The following is an 18,404-nucleotide window of genomic DNA, read 5'->3' as shown; positions in this document are numbered from 1 at the left end:
ATCCACATCAAGGTGAGTTCTCCAGGGTAATGGGTGTTCCCTGTGAGGCCTCTTGGGATAGCCTACTGGTGTTCCCCAGACAAACCCCTAGTTCTCTAGGCCAAGCCACCATCACTGTTTTCTGTGATAAATATGATAAATGAGTAACCAGGAATGAACAAAAGTTAATTGTTTTTTAGATGATACATAAATATTAAGAAAACTAAAATCTAAAATACGTTGACTAGGTTTTTCTATACATTATATTTACACAACAATTCCCATTTTACCTTTCCAAAAGCAGTTGCCCAGGAGGAAGGAAAGGCGACCTGTGAGAGTCTCTGGGGCTCAGACGTCTTCTCAGGCCAGGTGTCCCCTAGCAGAGCAAAGAACTGAAGAGGCAAGGGTCCTTTCCCCACCCCTGTCTGCTGCTCCCTTTTGTTTTTATTTGAAGCACTTCTCAATAACAAATGCAAAATTAGGTTTGAATATAAAAAGCTAGATGACCACCCCAGTTCAGGATTGTGTATCATTAAGGAGGCCAGGCCCAGAAAGGATGTGAATTACCTCTCATCTCCAAGGATCTGTGACGGAAGTCAAAGATCACACATAAAAGTCCTTTGTGACCTCTGAGCGAAAGGCACAGCCAGCATAAACTCAGCTGCAAAACGAGAGGATTTGACCAGATGGTCTGTCACGTCCCACCTAGCGGGGAAGGCTAGTTTCTACGCTCAGATCTTCCATGCTGGAAGGACTTGCCCTCTCTGCTAAGGTGGACGCAGGAAGGAAAGTGTATCATATTGTGGAATTGACCTCCTGATGTAAAAAATAACTATGTTGGGGTTAAGGTAGGTCAATAAAATTCAAATTTTTACCATACTTGTGGGGTAAGTTAATTTTCAAAGTTTGAAATTTAGGTATGCTGTAAAGCTGTGGCAAACTGCAGTCTTAAATAACCAAACTTTCCCATGGGGATGTAAAATCTGAGAGTAAGCCCAGGGAATTACTTTCCAAGCCCAGGCCACCTAGGTAAGTGCATTTCTTGTCTCGTGGAGGCTCTGAAACGTCTCTCTTTTAAAAAAAAAAAAAATCAAGAAATTACGACTCAAGGACTTGAAACCCTAATGTTACCGGCAAAGCCTCATTTTTGCGGAATATAAAACACTCTGTCTCTTCCACTTCTAAGAGTTCGCTGAGAGAAGCCACCACTAGGTCATGTTCCTGCAGCATTTCCGGGTAGCGGGACACTGCTCGCTCGATCCTGGCCGAACGCCGTACAGGAGTGATAAGCTTCATGTCTTCCACTTCCGGCATTCCGTTTATTCTGAGAGACAGCAAGAGATGCATTCAAAACCTTCTAACTTCTTTCAAAATTCTACTTGTTAGTCTTTATTTTTTTTCTTATTCCCTAATAAAACACAAGAGACGTGTCTATCGCAGCTCTCGTCCTAAGATGGACTTTCCCTCATTGTCAGAATGAACTTGGTGGTGTCCACCTGCTCTCAGATGCTGTCAGCACAGGGATTTAACTGAGTGAAGTGTTAAGTGTGGTTTTATTTGAAGTCAGCTACTTGGCAGTTGGTGTTTGTTTATTCCATAAGCTTTCAAAGAGCCGACAGGTTTTGAGGAAATTGGGCCTAACACCAAATGAGGCTGGACTAATGAATTCTAAGATTCTTTCTAGCTTTGACAGTAAATTATTCAAAAAACATCTTTTAAGATGGTGGACCAAACCACAGATTGAAACTGGAACAAATTAGGCATCTTCCTGGTAAACTTGAATGCATTCCAATCACAGGCAGCCTGGAGGGTAAGTTGCAGAGACCTTTCCACGCAGTGAATCGTGGTCACACATCACAAAACCACTGATTACATGAGCCTCACAAAACTCATGGCCAGTCTGCTGAAAATGCTCATCATCAATTCTGGAGACAGTAAGAGGTGGTCTTCACGTCCGCTGCCTGCCTTCATCCACCCATGAGCTGACTACAGTGGGGAAATGACAGGTCTGAGACAGGAGTTTAGACTGGAAGAGGCCCAGCTGTGCTTTCCAGAGAACGAAGATACAGAACTGTGGTCCTGGTGCTTTTGTTTGGAATTTTCCTTTCAAGAGCGTGAACAGAGACTGACGTTATACTAATGTTTTAGAAAATGACGTTGATACCCTGACACAGTTCCTTAAATTACTATGGATTCTTAAACTTACACTTGTCTCAAAACCAAACACTTCTGATACTATGCGCAGTCTCTAACTAGCACATGCCTGACTGCCTCCCTGTTCTTACAGGGCTATTCACAAATCCTTCCTTCCCACAGCTCCAGAGGTTGCCCTGCTTGGCAGTTTGTGCAGCACCCCTGCTTCTGCCCCCCAGGACTGGCCGGAAAGGTGGGTGCGATCTGCAAGTGCAGCACAAATGAGGGTGAAGAGGGAGGACCAATGCCAGGAGGGAGGGGTGACTCCACTCCAGCAGCCCTCCTGACTCTGGCAGCTCCTTCCTCATTGCAGGTCAGGTCTCCTTGGGGGTGGTGTGAGGGGGGATGGCGTGTGTACAGAGAAAGGACACAGATCTGCCTGGCACTGGTTCCAACCCTCCCCTCACCCTCAGCTCCTTCGCTTAACACCAAAGATGGATTAGACCACCTGGTCCTCGTATGAGGCAGAAGGTATCACTAATCTGATGGTATCCTGGATCTGTGGAGGAGAAATTGAGAATTGGACTTGAATTAGACCTGTGAACACAAGCCTGCTTTAGAGTTTGCTTACCTAGGGATCGGGGCGATCTGTAATTTGATACCAGGATGATTATCCTGTTCTGACTTGGTTATCTGGGGTGTTGCTGAAACCTGTTCCCTCTCTTTTGGAGGAAGACAAGACGTCCCAGACTCCATCTTCTCGGCCAGCATTTCTATTGATGTTATATTAGTTTCAGCAGCTAAAGAGTCAGAGGTAATTCCTGTGTTATACACGGTCAAAAAGAAAAGATTTAGCAACTTAATACTGAAGCTAAACAATCAATAAAATGAAACAGCAGTATCTACGATGATTTCTCAGTGATCCTTATGGATTCCATATACTAAATAAAGAGTAATTGATTTGGAGTGGGACTTATAACTAGTTTTTCCTGCTAAGCCCTGTAGTAACACCCTGCTACATCAGGCCGTCCTCCTAACCAGCCCTCCAGGCAGCCTTGGGGCCTGTAAGAATGGACCCCTGCTACCCTTTCAACATTCTGAACACATCCCCAATCTCTTATTCACTCTCGAGGGAGCTCCCTTAGTGACTAATCATTGGCCTCTTCTTACCCTTACATCACACCTTGGATCAACTTTCCTGACTCATTAGGGTTAATTCACTTGACCTTCTGATCCCTCCCTACCCAGGTGTGACCATATGGCTATCACCTTGGACAGTAGGTGAAAAAATGTCTTGTGTTGACACAATTTGCATGATAGCCCAACCATAACAACCAAAATTAAGGGAAGGAAATCAGGCTGAGACAGATACTGTGGCTGGAGGCTGAGACCCCAAGAGAGGCCAACAGGGGCCAAGAGGTGGGAAAGGCATGGATTCCTGTCTCCTCTTTTTATCCCTTTGAAGAACACTGCCACACATTATAAACAAGTACCTGAATTGTAGCATCATTCTCAGTAAGAGGACCACTGAGTATAGGTACTCTACAACCTTATTCCCAAAAGTAATGGGTTAGTTGGCTGTAATTCCTCCTGACTTGATTGTTCCCCAAAGGTCAATCTACCCCTTTGTTTTTTTTTTGGCTGCATGGCACGCGGGATCTTAGTTCCCCGACCAGGGATTGAACCCAGGCCCTCGGCAGTGAGAGCGCGGAGTCCTACCCACTGGACCACCAGGGAATTCCCTAAACCTACACTTAAAGGAAAAAGATTTGTCACCTTCTAAGATTATAAAAATAATCCATTTTATTTTCTCAAGGTAGCTTTTTTTTTTCCACTCATATAACAAATATTATAATTAATGTGCCACTCATTGTATTTGGCACATTTTTCATAGAAGAGTTGTCTAAAGGTTCTGGCCAATGACAGTAATGGTGGATTAAGTGAAATGATTCCTGAGATGGGTATGATTTAAAGGTATAACATGAATTTGGATGTATACGTGTTAGTGGGCTTGTCATGATGAAACATGTAACTTAAACCAAAGCACCTCTCCCATATGCCTCAGTCTCTTCCGGTAAAGAGTTACCTGCCTTCTCTCACCTTCTCTCCAGGGAAGCAAGACACCCTAGTCTAGGCTGCTCTGGTGGAAACCTTTGTTTGGTGTTGAGCAGTATATTTACTTGTAATAATAGAATAGAAATGAATCCGCTAATGATGAAGGCCAAAAGGGCAGGCCATGGAAACCAAGAAGCAAGAGGCATTTCAGGGGACTTACAATTACAAGTCTTTTTGTACCCCCTATGTGTTCCTCAATGACTTTTACTTGAGTGGCTGGAGGGAATGAATTTAAATACAAAATAGTAGTACCTTCTGTGGGTCTGTCTGGGTCTTGCAAAATATTAAGGACAACTTCCCGCAACTCTTGTATTGGCTGGAAGGAAGAAAATACATGAACAGTATTAAAAACATTCATGGAAAACAATGATCTAAGGAACTTATGATGTTGTTCAACATCAAACAGACTTTTTATAACAAAAACATTTCCCTTTTTATCTCTTGTCTAACTATAAATAACATTTAAAAGGCTTCAGTTTTAGCTTTATAGGAAAAATAAAGGAACAAAGAAAATGTTGGTTAAATGCTGGCACGCTTGACTTTTTTTTTTTTTTTACACAAAAATGCAGATTTTATATGAAATCACACCAAGAGATACACATTAAACTCAATAAAGTTAACTGTGGGAGGAAGAGAATGATAGTTGGGTGCAGGAATAAAAGACTAAATAAAATGAGAGGCTTCGCATAGAACAACCATGACGATGTGTCACGAACTGTGAAATATGATCAGACCTCCGACACTCTGAGAGGTAAATAGGTACCTCTTATTTTTGCATGGGGGCTCACATTCTCAGAGGGCTAAGACTAGTACGTATGTGGACAATGTGAAATCTCTTCACGTCCATCCTGGGCATGGAAGTCTGGATATGGCGAAAGCCAGACAAGTCCATTTTGTGGATGCATACCATACTGTACTCCAGAAGTTAAATCTAGTCTGTGTTTGGGGTGCGGACCCTTAGCAGGCTGGACAAGTCCATTCTATGGATGACATATTTAGAGTCTCTGAGGGCAAACTAACCCATTCTTCCTTGATGGCGAGTTCAGAAACGAAAAGTCTGTCAAATCTGTTCATTGGAAAGGTAGCTCACACACTCAGAAGGCTGTACGAGAACAAACTGTGCGGAGTGGGCTCAGACACTCCTTGCCTTGGATAAGTGCATTGATGTATTGTGGAAGTCCTTTCTGTGGATCAAGGGTTCAGCAACTCTGAGTGACAGCAAATAAACATTCTGTTGGATTGGGATTTACTCCTTCTGAAGACTGAAGCATCCTCTTCTGTAGAAGGCACCTCAGACGGTCTACTGGTGGGCAATTCGAGAAACTGGCTTCAGGAGGGCTTTATCAGGAGTCTTCCCGCGCGGCGCCCTTCCCAGTCTCTCCTCTTGGCGGTAGCTGTCTCTTTGTCTCTTTCTCCTTAATTGCCAGGTAAGCAGCGTGCATCCTGCGGAGCGACGGCTCCTCGCCCCACTGACGTGTGCCACGCCGGGCGAGAGCGAGGTGTGCGAGTGGGGGAAGTACCGGCTTCTGACGTGCAGGCTTGGGCTTCTCCGGGGCGGGTGGGTCCCGTGCTCCGAGGTGACAGACACTTTTTGGTTGGTGCGAGGCTGGCGCGCTATATGCGAGTGCGAGGAATGCCGGGAGGGGCTGGCGGCGTAGGGGGTGGCAGTGACCGCGACAGCAGAGACCTGGTGGGGTGGGGGGTTTTCTCACGTGGCCGCCGCCATCTTGTTTTTGGCATGCTTGACTTGAATGAAGAGAGGTATTTACGGAAAGTTGTCTATAATAAAATTTCTCTAAATCAATTTTCTTACTGACTTATATAATCCCATTGAAGATGTGTTCCCACATAAAGATTCTAATCCAAAGATGTAAAGCGAGCCGTACAGAAAATTTGGCATATGTTTTTAGTGTTGTCTTAACTGAATTTTTGTTTTTATTATAAAAGTCATATATCTTATCACAGAAAACTGAACAATAGGTCAAATTTGTAAAGGAAAACCACCCATAATCCCATCATCTAAAATATAGCCTTTAGTTAGCATTTTGGGCAATTTTCCCCCAGCGCTTCCTTTCTTTCTTCTTTTACTTGGTAAAATAACATAAAAAACAATAAAAAAAACTATTATAGAAAAGTAATTTTCTGATAAAATTAACTGAGATAGCCATCCTTTTTAAAGCATGTTAACCAGGCCATGAAGCAGAACATCATAAATGAACTGTACGTTCTCATAGGAACATAATATTTGGAGCCCGGTTTTCCTGACCTGGGACTCTGTATCAGGTAAATAACAGATATAAACTGACAACAGAGCATAAAAGCAAAGGTACCTATACATTTTTACAAAATCTAAAATGCTGTAAGCTTAAGAAATGGGAATAAATGTACAGAATATATTGCAAAAGGTCTTAATTATATAAAACACTCATCAAGTGTATTTTGTATTTTCACAGGCTTCTAAAGACGATGCATTGAGTACACATTTTTTTTTTACACATTTATTTCTAATCACTCTTGAAACTCTACTGAAATTATAATAAAGGGATTAAAAAGGAGGCAATAACCATAGGGAATAGAAGAAACAGCAACAAGATTTTGGAAGCTCGAATGCAGAAGGAAGAGGTAAGCAGTTTGACCAACTTGAAAGAGCCAAATTCTAAGCTGGCAGTGTGGCTAAGAAAGAACCTGATTCAACCCCAGAGCCTCTGAAAGGCTGAGGAATGGATGGAGGGGTCAAAATCAGGAGGGCTCTTGAGCATCTGTCAAAAAGCAGTCAGACCTGGGAATTCCCTGGCGGTCCAGTGGTTAGGACTCGGCGCTTTCACTGCCAGGGCCCTGGTTCAATCCCTGGCTGGGGAACTAAGATCCCGCAAGCTGCGTGGCTCGGGAAGTAAGCAAGTAAATAAATAAAAACGGTCAGACCTCCAAATCCACCCTGCATCCCTAAACTCCATGCAGCCTGGTGACTGTGCCCCTCCCACCTTCATCCAAACAGGAAACTGGGCATGTATCCTCCAAGTCTCTGGGGGATATCATGCAAGATTGAGGGTGGGAGTGCCTACTGAAAAAAGGGATAAGTGAAAGTTTCCACACTGAAGGTTGAGACACCCAGCTCTCTCCTCCCCCATAACACCTGGTAGCCTGGTTTCTAGTTCCTGGGAAGAAGACTGGATGAGGCTTCTTCAGAGAATATAACCAGTCTTAGAAGGAAGACCTGAAGACACTGATATTGAGGGTTCTTCAGTCAACTGACTCAGCCAAATCACCCTATGGTAAAGCCTCATCTGTGCCCAGAGTTTTTAACAAGCTTTTTAAAATCCACCTCTTATATTGAAACAGCCCAGTTTCACTGGCATCTGAGTAAAGCATTTAATGAACAGTAGAGAACAACGCCTTACCCACCAAAAAAAAAAATGGTGAGAGAAGAAAAGTACTGGAGAAGGATCAGGCAATGCAGGAAGAAATGGGAATCTGAGGGTTCTGGTGAAAGGAGATCCCAGAATGACAGCCAATAAAGACAGGGGTAAAGAACAACCTGTCGAGCCTGGAACAGATCAAGAAGGGTCTGGAAGAAAAGTCTCTGAGAAAAAGAAATCAATAGAATAATGTTTTGAAAGTATGGAGAAATTTAGATAATTATAGAAGCGTTTGAGAATTATATAATAAATACTCAGAAAACTAAGCAAAGGGAAAACAAGAAAATAATTTCAGGAAAATTAGAAAACCGTACTTGAAAGGCAAAGTAATCATAGTGTATGCCACATGGCTCAATGCATATTTCTCACACAGTCATAACAATGTAAACACTGAATAGTGACCAGAATTTCCATATGACTCTAATGGAAATATGGAGGAGAGTAAAAGTCTGCAGGGGTGATAGGGGTGTCTATGTGTGTGTGTTGGGGATCTGTGTGGGTGTGTGTGAGAAAGAAGGTTAGATCCTCATGCTGTATAGTTGGATGTCTACAAATCATGTCTAAAGAGAAAAAAATCAAGAAATAGTAATATAAGCATGTTATCTGAAACTATCAAGGTAACAAAATACTCAGTTTGCTCTGGGAAGTGGGAAATGGGAGGGGAGGGAAACAGAGGCCTTATGGAACAGACCTTATCAAATTATTTATTTAAACTATGTCCATGTACAAGTCTGATTTTGAACAATCATGGAAAAGGTATGGTAGAATATATGATGACATGGAAAGTGGTATTACAGGGAAAAGAGTTATGAAACTATTTAATGCAGTCTTTGTTAAAAAAAATTATATATAGGGCTTCCCTGGTGGTGCAGTGGTTAAGAATCCGCCTGTCAATGCAGGGGACATGGGTTCGATCCCTGGTCCGGGAAGATCCCACATGCCACGGAGCAACTAAGCCTGTGCACCACAACTGCTGAGCCTGGGCTCTAGAGCCTGCAAGCCACAACTACTGAAGCCCGTGCGCCTAGAGCCCATGCTCCGCAACAAGAGAAGCCACCGCAATGAGAAGCCCATGCACCGCAACGAAGAGTAGTCCCTGCTCACCGCAACTAGGGAAAAGCCTGCGTACAGCAACGAAGACCCAACACAGCCAAAAATAAAAACAAATACATTTATTAAAAAAAAAATTATAATAGACAGTGGTTTTACTAGGTTTTAGGATTAAAAGTTACTTCATAAAATAGCCCTGAATTATTGATTTATGGACATTGATGTGTTGGGTTTAATATATTTTTAGGTTCTTTATGGTGAGGTATGACTTTCTTAGTATTGGCTATTGACGTTACATTATTATTTTCTATGCTATTACTTTTCACAAGTGCTTCTTTCTTTCTTTTTTTTTTTTAATTAATTAATTTATTTTTGGCTGTGTTGGGTCTTCGTTTCTGTGCGAGGGCTTTCTCTAGTTGTGGCAAGCGGGGGCCACTCTTCATCATGGTGCGTGGGCCTCTCACTATCGTGGCCTCTCTTGTTGCGGAGCACAGGCTCCAGACGCGCAGGCTCAGTAGTTGTGGCTCACGGGCCTAGTTGCTCCGCGGCATGTGGGATCTTCCCAGACCAGGGCTCGAACCCATGTCCCCTGCATTAGCAGGCAGATTCTCAACCACTGCGCCACCAGGGAAGCCCCACAAGTGCTTATTTCTACAATGAGTGTAAAGTGAGACATATTCGCTTGACAAGAAAGTGATTCTATTGGTTTACATTAACACTATATTCTACAAAATAAATATTTTAAGTAAAATGTTCATAAAGGACATATTGTACTTCATATTTTGCGTATAACTTTATGAAGTGAATTAGAAGCTTTAAGATTACATTACATAACCGCCATTTTGCAAACAACAGAGAACTCATATGAAAGAGAAGTTTTAAGAAGTCACCCACTCAAGACAGATACTTACTCTGGCCCCATTTCTAATGGCATCTTCATATAGCCCAATAACATCAAAGGTGCCTTTACTTGCCAACAACTTTGCTTTGCAGATCCAGAATTTAGCAAATTTTTCAGCCTCAGGAATACTGGACAAAATGGCAAATATTTCATTTGAATGTACACCCTGGAAAAAAGAAAAATACCCAGAGGTAATTATTACTGTCTTGCTGTTATTCTCTCCTAATACTTATCATAGAAGGTATGCAGAAATCAGTCTGATCAATATTTTTTTGAATTTAAAAAAAAATTCAATTTTATTGAAGTAGTTTATATAATAAAATGCACCCGTTTAAATAGTATGTTTTGATGAATTTTGACACTGATCATTAAATTTTAAGTTAAGAGACCAAATAGAAAAATATTTATCATAGTTGAAAGTAAGAAATATGTTCCACATTTTTATGCAAAACCAAAACCAAACCAAACCAAACCCTGGAGTAATCAGCCATTCATGTATTTCTTACATATTCATAATAATGTGAACACTGAATGGTGACCAGTATTTCCGCTTGACCCTAACAGAAGAATGAAGGATGGCAAAGGTATGCAAGGGTCATGGGTGTATATGTGTGTGTGTTGGGGATCCACACAGGTGTATATAAAGAGGGTTAAATCCCACAAAAAGGAACTTTAAAATGGCTTCACTGGTTTGGTCCCCTTCTGCCTTGTACCAAGAGCAGCGCAGTGACGTGGGCCAGGAGGAATATGAAGAGCTACCATGCCCAGAAACCCGGGCACTGGCACACTCAGCCAAGCAGCACCTCCTACTTCTCCTGAGATGGGAAAGACACAAGGGTAAGTTCACAGTCAAGAATCACTAATGTCTGAGAAAACCAACACGACGTGAAAGAGGCATAAAACTTAACAACCAGAAGAATGAACACTGGAGCAAACAGTTGAGGGAGCAAAGAGAAATACAGTTTAAGAGTACTGTAGTCAGGACAGGGATAAAGACGCAGAAGTAGAGAATGGACTTGAGGACACGGGGAGGGGGAGGGTAAGCTGGGATGAAGTGAGAGAGTGGCATGGACTTATATATACTACCAAGTGTAAAATAGATAGCTAGTGGGAAGCAGCCGCATAGCACAGGGAGATCAGCTCGGTGCTTTGTGACCACCTAGAGGGGTGGGATAGGGAGGAGGAGAGGGAGACGCAAGAGGGAGGAGATATGGGGATATATGCATATGTATAGCTGATTCACTTTGTTATAAGGCAGAAACTAACACACCACTGTAAAGCAATTATACTCCAATAAAGATGTTAAAAAAAAAAAAACCTGTAGTCAATATCTTCAGAGTGATAAGAGAATATTGCCATCATAAAATCACAAAACTAGAATGAATGTTATGAAAAAGAACCAACAGAAAGGCAGAACGGTGGCATGGACACTGCTGAAGTATAAATCAGTGAGCTGAAAATTTGGCTGTGGAATTCTTCCAGAACCCAGTGCAACAGAACAAAGAAATGAAGAGTATAAAAGAAAAGTTAAGAGTTCTGGAGGATACATCTATTACTCAAGAATTCCAATATCCATGTAACAGAATTTCTAGAAGAAAAAGTAGAGCAAGAACAAAGCAGAACATACACTCAAAGCAGTTGTAGAAGAAAATTCCCAGGGACTGAACAAAGAAACAAGTGTTCAGACTGCAAGGTCCTCAGAGAGCTAAGCAAGATGGATGAAAAAAGACCCATACTTAGAAAACCAAGGAGGGAATTCCCTGGTGGTCCAGTGGTTAGGACTCCATGCTTCCACTGCAGGGGGCATGGGTTCGATCCCTGGTCGGGGAACTAAGGGCCTGCAAGCTGCATGGTACAGCCAATTAAAAAAAAAAAAGGATAAAAGGAAAATCTTAAATCCTTCCAGAAAGGGGAAAAAAAGGATTACCTATACGGGAATGAGAATTAGATTGACATGAGACTTTAATAAATCAACAATTCCAGATGTAAGCAAGAAAATGAAAGAGTAACTTCAAATTTTCCAGAGAAGACCATGTGAATTTAGAGATTTCCCCCAGCCAAACTATGAATCCAGCAGGAGGGTGAAATAATGACATTTTTACAAGCATAACAACTCAGAAAGTTTACCATTCAAAAACATAAAGTTACTAGTGAACAAACTTTAGAATTCAAGTGGAAGACTTGAAACAAAAGTAACCACGAGAAGAATATATAACTTGCATACCATGTTTGAACTCACACTTACCACTTTCTTTTGTGATTTCAATTTATATGCTTTCTTTATGAAATAAAGAAAACTGGATAAAAGAGATGAGGGAAAATAAACCAAAAAATAATTCAGGTAAATTGAATTACAAAATAAAACGGCAGAGATAAAGTTAAACATATATGCAATTATTACAATAGATGTATATGGGCTAAATGCACTTTTTAAAAGCAGGGAGTTCCAGATTTGGTTAGAGAAATTAAACTGTATGTATTCATGAGACATACCTTTAAAAATAAAGGGATAGAAAAAAATTTACTAGACAAATTGTAAGAACAACAAAGCAGGTGTGGCAAGATTAATATCAGACAAAAGAAAAATCAAAGCAAGTCATGAATCTTTAGTACCTAACGACATAACTTTGAAAATAAGAAAGTAAACGTTGACAGAAATACAAAATGAAATTATCAATCACAAATCACAGTGCCAGTGAGGGACTCTGGCATATTTCTTTCAGAGAGCAATGGATACCCATGTAGAATTTTCTGTTCAACAGAGAATACGTATCCTTTTCAAACACTTTTGGAACATTCACCAAGACTGATCAGACATTAAGACCAGAAAGAAAATTTCAGCGTTCACCAACCACAGTGCAGTATAATTAAAAATTGACAGCCAGAAAAAACAAAAAAAGAACCCCCAAAAACCCAACACCAACAAAACCAACTACATATCTGGGAGTTAAAAGATACTCTTCTAAGATAACTTTTGGATTAAAGAAGAACTCAAAATGGAAATCTCAAACTAGAAACGAAAACGAGAACATGTCAGTCATTAGGCTATGATCTCTTAGCTCTAAACCCCTTTTATCCTCTGCTTTGTTGTGCAGAATTCTGTAAATGTGCTGGAATTCTGTAAAACACTCTGTTTTGACAGCAGTTCTCTGATGGGCTCGGCCAGTATGGGGCACTAGAGGGAGGTTGCAGGGCTGGAGAAGGGAGGGGACTGCCTCTTTCCCATTTGCTTTCATCACCCCAGCAATGGTCCTTCACTCTGGCAGCAGCAGTTGGTTCTAGCCTCTACCTTTTTTCCCTGGCATTCACAGACTCTGCCTCACTGTGCTCCTTCAGAGGCAAAAGCACCAACCGGGTAGCTAGCATTGTTTTCTCAAGGTCTGAATCCCAGCCCTGCAGGGCCCCTCCTCCAGCTCCGGTGGCACCAGCATTGCTAGTAGTATGCCCTCCTTAGAGTTGGAGTCCCACTTCCACCAGGGTTTGTCTCTCCTCGCTGCTAGGTTCTGATATCCCCAACCTCTCTTTGTTCCCCTAGACCCAGTGGGCGCTAGCTGCTTCCTAAAGTTATTGCCACTGTTACCTGAGATTCATTTTTGCTGTCAGTCCTGTGTGTTGCACCCATATCCCCTTTGATGATTCCTTTATCATTTTTGTGCACGCAGGCTCACAAAGTACTTTCAAGTCCAACAGCCAGCATCTGTACCTCTTTGTATGTGTCCACAGAGTCAGAAATGCCTGGGCATTTTTGACCCCCCAGGGGCAGCCATTAATCAATGATCATGGAATTACTAATGTTGCAGTCCCCCTGCCCCCACAACTCTGAGAGGTGTGACTTGCACTGTCTCCAGAGCTCCCATGCGGGAGTGTGCCACAGTTATCCTCCATGAACTTTGCTTGATACCACAACCCTGCTTGCCCTCTTTCCCCTCCTGGTCCCACATCCCCAACTCCCCTCCCAGTTGTCCCTTGGAGCCTCTTCCTAATAAATTACTTTCACACAAATTCCCCTCTTAGGGTCTGCTTCAAGGAAACTCACATAAGACACTGTGAAAACAACCTTCATATTACATTCTTTCTATTGAGATACCTTGTGTTTCTGTTTTTCTGACTTGACTCTAACTGATACATAACATTACCTAGTCAAACATGAAGGATATGACCAAAGCTAAATTCAGAGGCAAATTGATAGCACTAAAAATATTTTTAATAAAATAAGACTGACATAAATGCTCTAAGCTTTCAACTAAAAAAGCTAGAAAAAGAAAAATAAACATAAAAATAGATGCAGACACTGATGCAAGAGAAAAAAATAAAACCCAAAAGATGGCCTTTTAAAAAGATGAATAGAGAAATCTTTAGCAAGTCTGATTTAAATAAAAGGCACAGAATTACTAAAATTGGCTCAAGAAATACAAAACCTAAATAGACCAATGACCATGGAAAAAACTGAAAAAATAGAAAATTATCCCCCAAAGTCCAGATGATTTTATAGGTAAGTTGTTACCAAACCTTCAAAGAACAAAATAATTCGAATGAATCTCAATTGCAAATAAAATATTTTCAGGGTACAGGAAAAAAGGAAAATACCCAACTCATTTGACAAAGCCAGCATAATACTGATACTAGGAAAACACAAGAAAAGACAACCAAAGAACACACATAAAAATCTGAAATAACTGCAACTCACAAAACCATATACTTCATTTCTCTACATACCTATACTGTTAAGTAAATGCATAAAAATTGTCTGGAAGGATAATGGGCAATAGTGGTCACCTCCAGGGAGAAGCCTGGGATGTGTACCTTGTGTGTGTGCATGTGCGCCTGCGCAAGTGCTGGGAGTAATTTACCTGTATTATTTGAAATGCTTTTAATAATAAAAATGTATTCAGGTATTTTTTTAATGCAATGAAAATAAGAGAAAGAACAAACAAAGAACTGAAGTTTAATTCCACAAAAGAGAAGTAGTTAATGTTTAACTGAATCTAATGAAAAAACTGCCCAGAGTAGACCTAATTTGAAGGTTTCCCTTTTTTGCTGATGTACAATACTACCAGTCAAACGACAGAACTGAGTTTGCTTCAGGCAAGGACCTTAGTATAGAAGCCTATCCAGTTACTTTTTATTAATATATTTTTCCTTCAAGGAATATCCTAAGGATCATACCCTTTGCTTACCATTTACTTTATCCTTATCTGCAAAATCCAAGATACAATTTAGATGCCATTCATAGCTACCTAGAGTCTTTAGGATAATCTAATTCTACATGAGGCCTTGCCTTTTGACTTTAGCTTCATATCTAAATGTCAAATGTTTACTCTTTGGACCTCAATACATGAAGAAGGCAGAGTTCCTTTTGGATCCCTCTGGAGCCAGACTACTTGGGTTAATTTCCCAACTTCTCTGTGCCTCAGCTTCATTTGTAAAGTGAATATAGTAATAGTCATTATGTAATTGTATGAAATAATATAAGTAAAGTGCTTAGAACAGTACCTGGCATACAAGAGTCATTATTTAAGTACATGTTTATTATTATTACTATCCTTCCTCTCCATTAAAAGGAGGAGCTAAATTTCTGCTTAGACAGAGGTTATCTCCCCTACACTATATTTAACAAAAATGTTAAAAAAACTCTAAGATTCAGCAAAGCTTTGGGAGCTTACTGTTCACACTCACCCGTTCAATGAGCTGCAGACATTCTGTCAGAGTGTTGTTAATTTTACTGGATAGTTCAAGTTGTGCTTTCTTTTCTTCCTCTTCTTTTTCCATACTCTTCCAGAATGAAATATTCATTTCCTCTATTATTTTTCTTTTTGTTTTAAGTTCCATAGGAGGCCGTTTATAGATCCTCCCCTTAGATTTCTGCCATTCTTCCAATTGTTTCCTGTTATACAATTAAAGAGGGGGATGGTTTTAGGGGTTTTTTCCGGTACATGGTTAAGCTTCTAAAGTATGACATACATAGATTATCACTGAACACCTTCAACTGGAAAGTCAGGAGAATGTTTTAAAAATAATTTACTAATTGGTATTGGAAGCAGTGGTTGCCCCCACCCTTCAGAAGGCAGACGCCAGACGGATTGGTCGGATTACAACAGGTGGTTAGCATCTCCATCTTCAAACTCCTTAATTTCCTGATTATTCTTCAATATTTTTCTCTGAAAATTTGTATTTTACCTGTATGCTACTCCTGACAATTGCTGTCCTAAGACATCCCTCCATCTCTGAGATCACTAACTCAGCACTCCATTTCTTTTTTTTTTTAAATTAATTTATTTATTTTTGACGGTTGGGTCTTCGTTTCTGTGTGAGGGCTTTCTCTAGTTGCGGCAAGCGGGGGCCACTCTTCATCGAGGTGCGCGGGCCTCTCACTATCGCGGCCTCTCTTGTTGCGGTGCACAGGCTCCGGACGCGCAGGCTCAGTAAGTTGTGGCTCACGGGCCCAGTTGCTCCGTGGCATGTGGAATCTTCCCAGACCAGGGCTTGAACCCGTGTCCCCTGCATTGGCAGGCAGATTCTCAACCACTGCGCCACCAGGGAAGCCCTCCATTTCTCTTATCATAAGCTTTGTATCTGCCACTCAACCAGACTCACCAAACCTGTATCCTGCCCTCAGTAGGGTCTTGGCCACTCAAAGCGACCCACTTTGCCCAGTTCCTTAGCTCTCTCCTGACCACACATGACCCCCTCTTCCCCTAATGAGATCAGTAATTTCAGGGCTCTTTTCTTAAGCAGCTGGTCTCTGACGGTGCCAAGTCCTAACCCTCGCTCTCCCCACACTGTTCACTCTCCACTCCTGCTCTGAGGCAGTCCATAGACTACTGCTGAAGGAGGCACCAAGACATGTAGGCCCAAGCGTCTGAATGTAGGCTCTTCAGTTTCTTTGAATTACAACTACATGTTTATGACTCACAAACGTACATTTCAGCCCAGATCACTCTCTAGGGTCCCAAACTTTGTAAACTCCAGTGCCTAACTGATATCTTTTATTTGATGTCTGGCAGGCATTTAAAATTTAATATTGTTCAAAACAAAGCTCTTGATTTTCATCTCCAAATCTTTTCCCAAACAGCCTTCCCTACATTGGTAAACAGTGCCCCAATCTACCCAGTTGCTAGGGCCTAAAACGAGGAGTTGTCTTGAGTAGTCCTTTCTTTTCCCCACGTCCAACACATCATTATATAGTCAGTATTGATTCTATCTCCACTACCACCATTCTTGTCCAGATCACTGTCACCTTCTGCTTGCAATGCTGCAGCAGCCTCCTAACTCATCTCCTTCCTTCCACCCTAACCCTTTTCAAATTCATCCTGTGCACAGCAGCTAGTGATCTTTACAATGTAAACCAGAGTCACGGCCAGGAACTTTCCATGGCTCTTGGAATAAAATTCAAAATGTTCTCTGTGGCTGGAGGTGCAGTGCAGGTTGGTTCCTGCCTAGTTCTCCAACCTCATGTCACACCACTCTCCCCCTCACTCACTGCCTTCCAGGAGCTCAGGCATTTTTTCCGTTACTTGACCCAAGCTCATTCCTCCCTCAGGGTCTTGTATTGTCTGTCTTCAGTCCTCTGCTCAAATGACACCTCCTTGAAGAGGTAATTTTCTGTAATTATTCTGTCTTAATCAACAGGTTGATTTTCTGTCTTTTCCACTAGAATGCAAGATCTATGAAGACAGAAACCTTGGCTGTCCCAGCGCCTAGCGTAGTGTTTAGAAGACGTAAGTGTTTAATTACAGTAAAATTCACCTTTTTTGGTACACAGTTCTGTGAGTTTTGACAAATGCATGAAAGCATGTGACTGTGACTACAATCAAGATATAACATCCTCAAAAATGCCCCTGTGTTCCTCGGTGGTCAACCCTGCCACCCATGCCAGCTCCCGGCAGTCACTGAGCAGTTTGCTGTCCTTGTAGCTTTGCTTTTTCCAGAAAATCAGTAACTATTAAAAAAAAAATGTTATTTATTTTTGGCTGCGTTGGGTCTTCGTTGCTGCACACGGGCTTTCTGTAGTTGCGTCAAGTGGGGGCTACTCTTCGTTGCGGTGTGCATGCTTCTCATTGTGGTGGCTTCTCTTGTTGCGGAGCAGGGGCTCTAGGCGTGCAGGCTTCAGTAGTCGTGGCACGTGGGCTCAGTAGTTGTGGCTCACGGGCTCTAGAGTGCAGGCTCAGTAGTTGTGGCACACGGGCTTAGTTGCTCCGCGGCATGTGGGATCTTCCCAGACCAGGGCTTGAACCCGTGTCCCCAGATGCTTAACCACTGCGCCACCAGCGAAGCCCCCGAGAAAATCAGTAACTATTAACTCTCTTGTTTCTCCCTTGATTTCTGAGCACAGTCCATACAGTGCTTATATTAGCCCTAAGTGCTTCCCCTTTCCCTTCACCGGCTTCATGATAGAAGCTGAGTCATCTGGCATGTGTTTCCCCTATGTTCCCGGCATTCTTCTTACCTCCTTAGCCTTGCTTCTAATCATAAATGAAGAGGGAACTTGCTTTTTCTAAAGCTAACGTATTCCTAGGACCTGGCTTTATTATTCTAGTACTTTCCATATATACACCAGAAAAAACGTTCCATAATAGTAGACTATGACTGTGTGCTCACCACTGTATCTCCCAGTGTAGGTGCTAAAGGAACACTCGAGGAATCGGAGAGTGATCTATCCTTCTCCACAGACTCCTCCTTTTTTTTGTCACCAAAATTGGCCCAACTGTAATCTGTCTTAGGATCCATTGTCTGTTATCTGGTCTACACTGCAAGCTCCAGGGTAGGGACCCTGACCTCCTCATTCACCAGCTCAAGGTCTTTGCATTCAG

General features: G+C 41.8%; 1 protein-coding gene across 2 annotated transcripts in view; it reads right to left on the bottom strand.

The window, feature by feature from the left end:
* Positions 1-224: 224 nt before the first annotated feature.
* CKAP2L (cytoskeleton associated protein 2 like) overlaps positions 225-18,404 on the bottom strand; it is a 30,767-nt gene continuing 12,587 nt past the window's right edge. The window contains exons 5-9 of one of the 2 annotated variants that reach the window (XM_068565006.1): positions 15,271-15,478; positions 9,605-9,760; positions 4,480-4,543; positions 2,744-2,933; positions 225-1,303 (exon numbers count right to left, since the gene is read on the bottom strand). In XM_068565006.1, coding sequence (XP_068421107.1) covers positions 1,078-1,303; positions 2,744-2,933; positions 4,480-4,543; positions 9,605-9,760; positions 15,271-15,478 — 844 coding nt within the window. In that variant the 3' untranslated portion in view covers positions 225-1,077. The remainder of the gene's footprint in view (positions 1,304-2,743; positions 2,934-4,479; positions 4,544-9,604; positions 9,761-15,270; positions 15,479-18,404) is intronic. The other variant, XM_068565007.1, reaches the window with a different exon arrangement.

The sequence above is a fragment of the Eschrichtius robustus genome, chromosome 15, assembly GCF_028021215.1.
Source record: "Eschrichtius robustus isolate mEscRob2 chromosome 15, mEscRob2.pri, whole genome shotgun sequence".
NCBI classification, from domain to species: domain Eukaryota; kingdom Metazoa; phylum Chordata; class Mammalia; order Artiodactyla; family Eschrichtiidae; genus Eschrichtius; species Eschrichtius robustus.
Note: the sequence above shows the minus strand (reverse complement) of the source record. Positions and strands in the feature narration are given on the sequence as shown.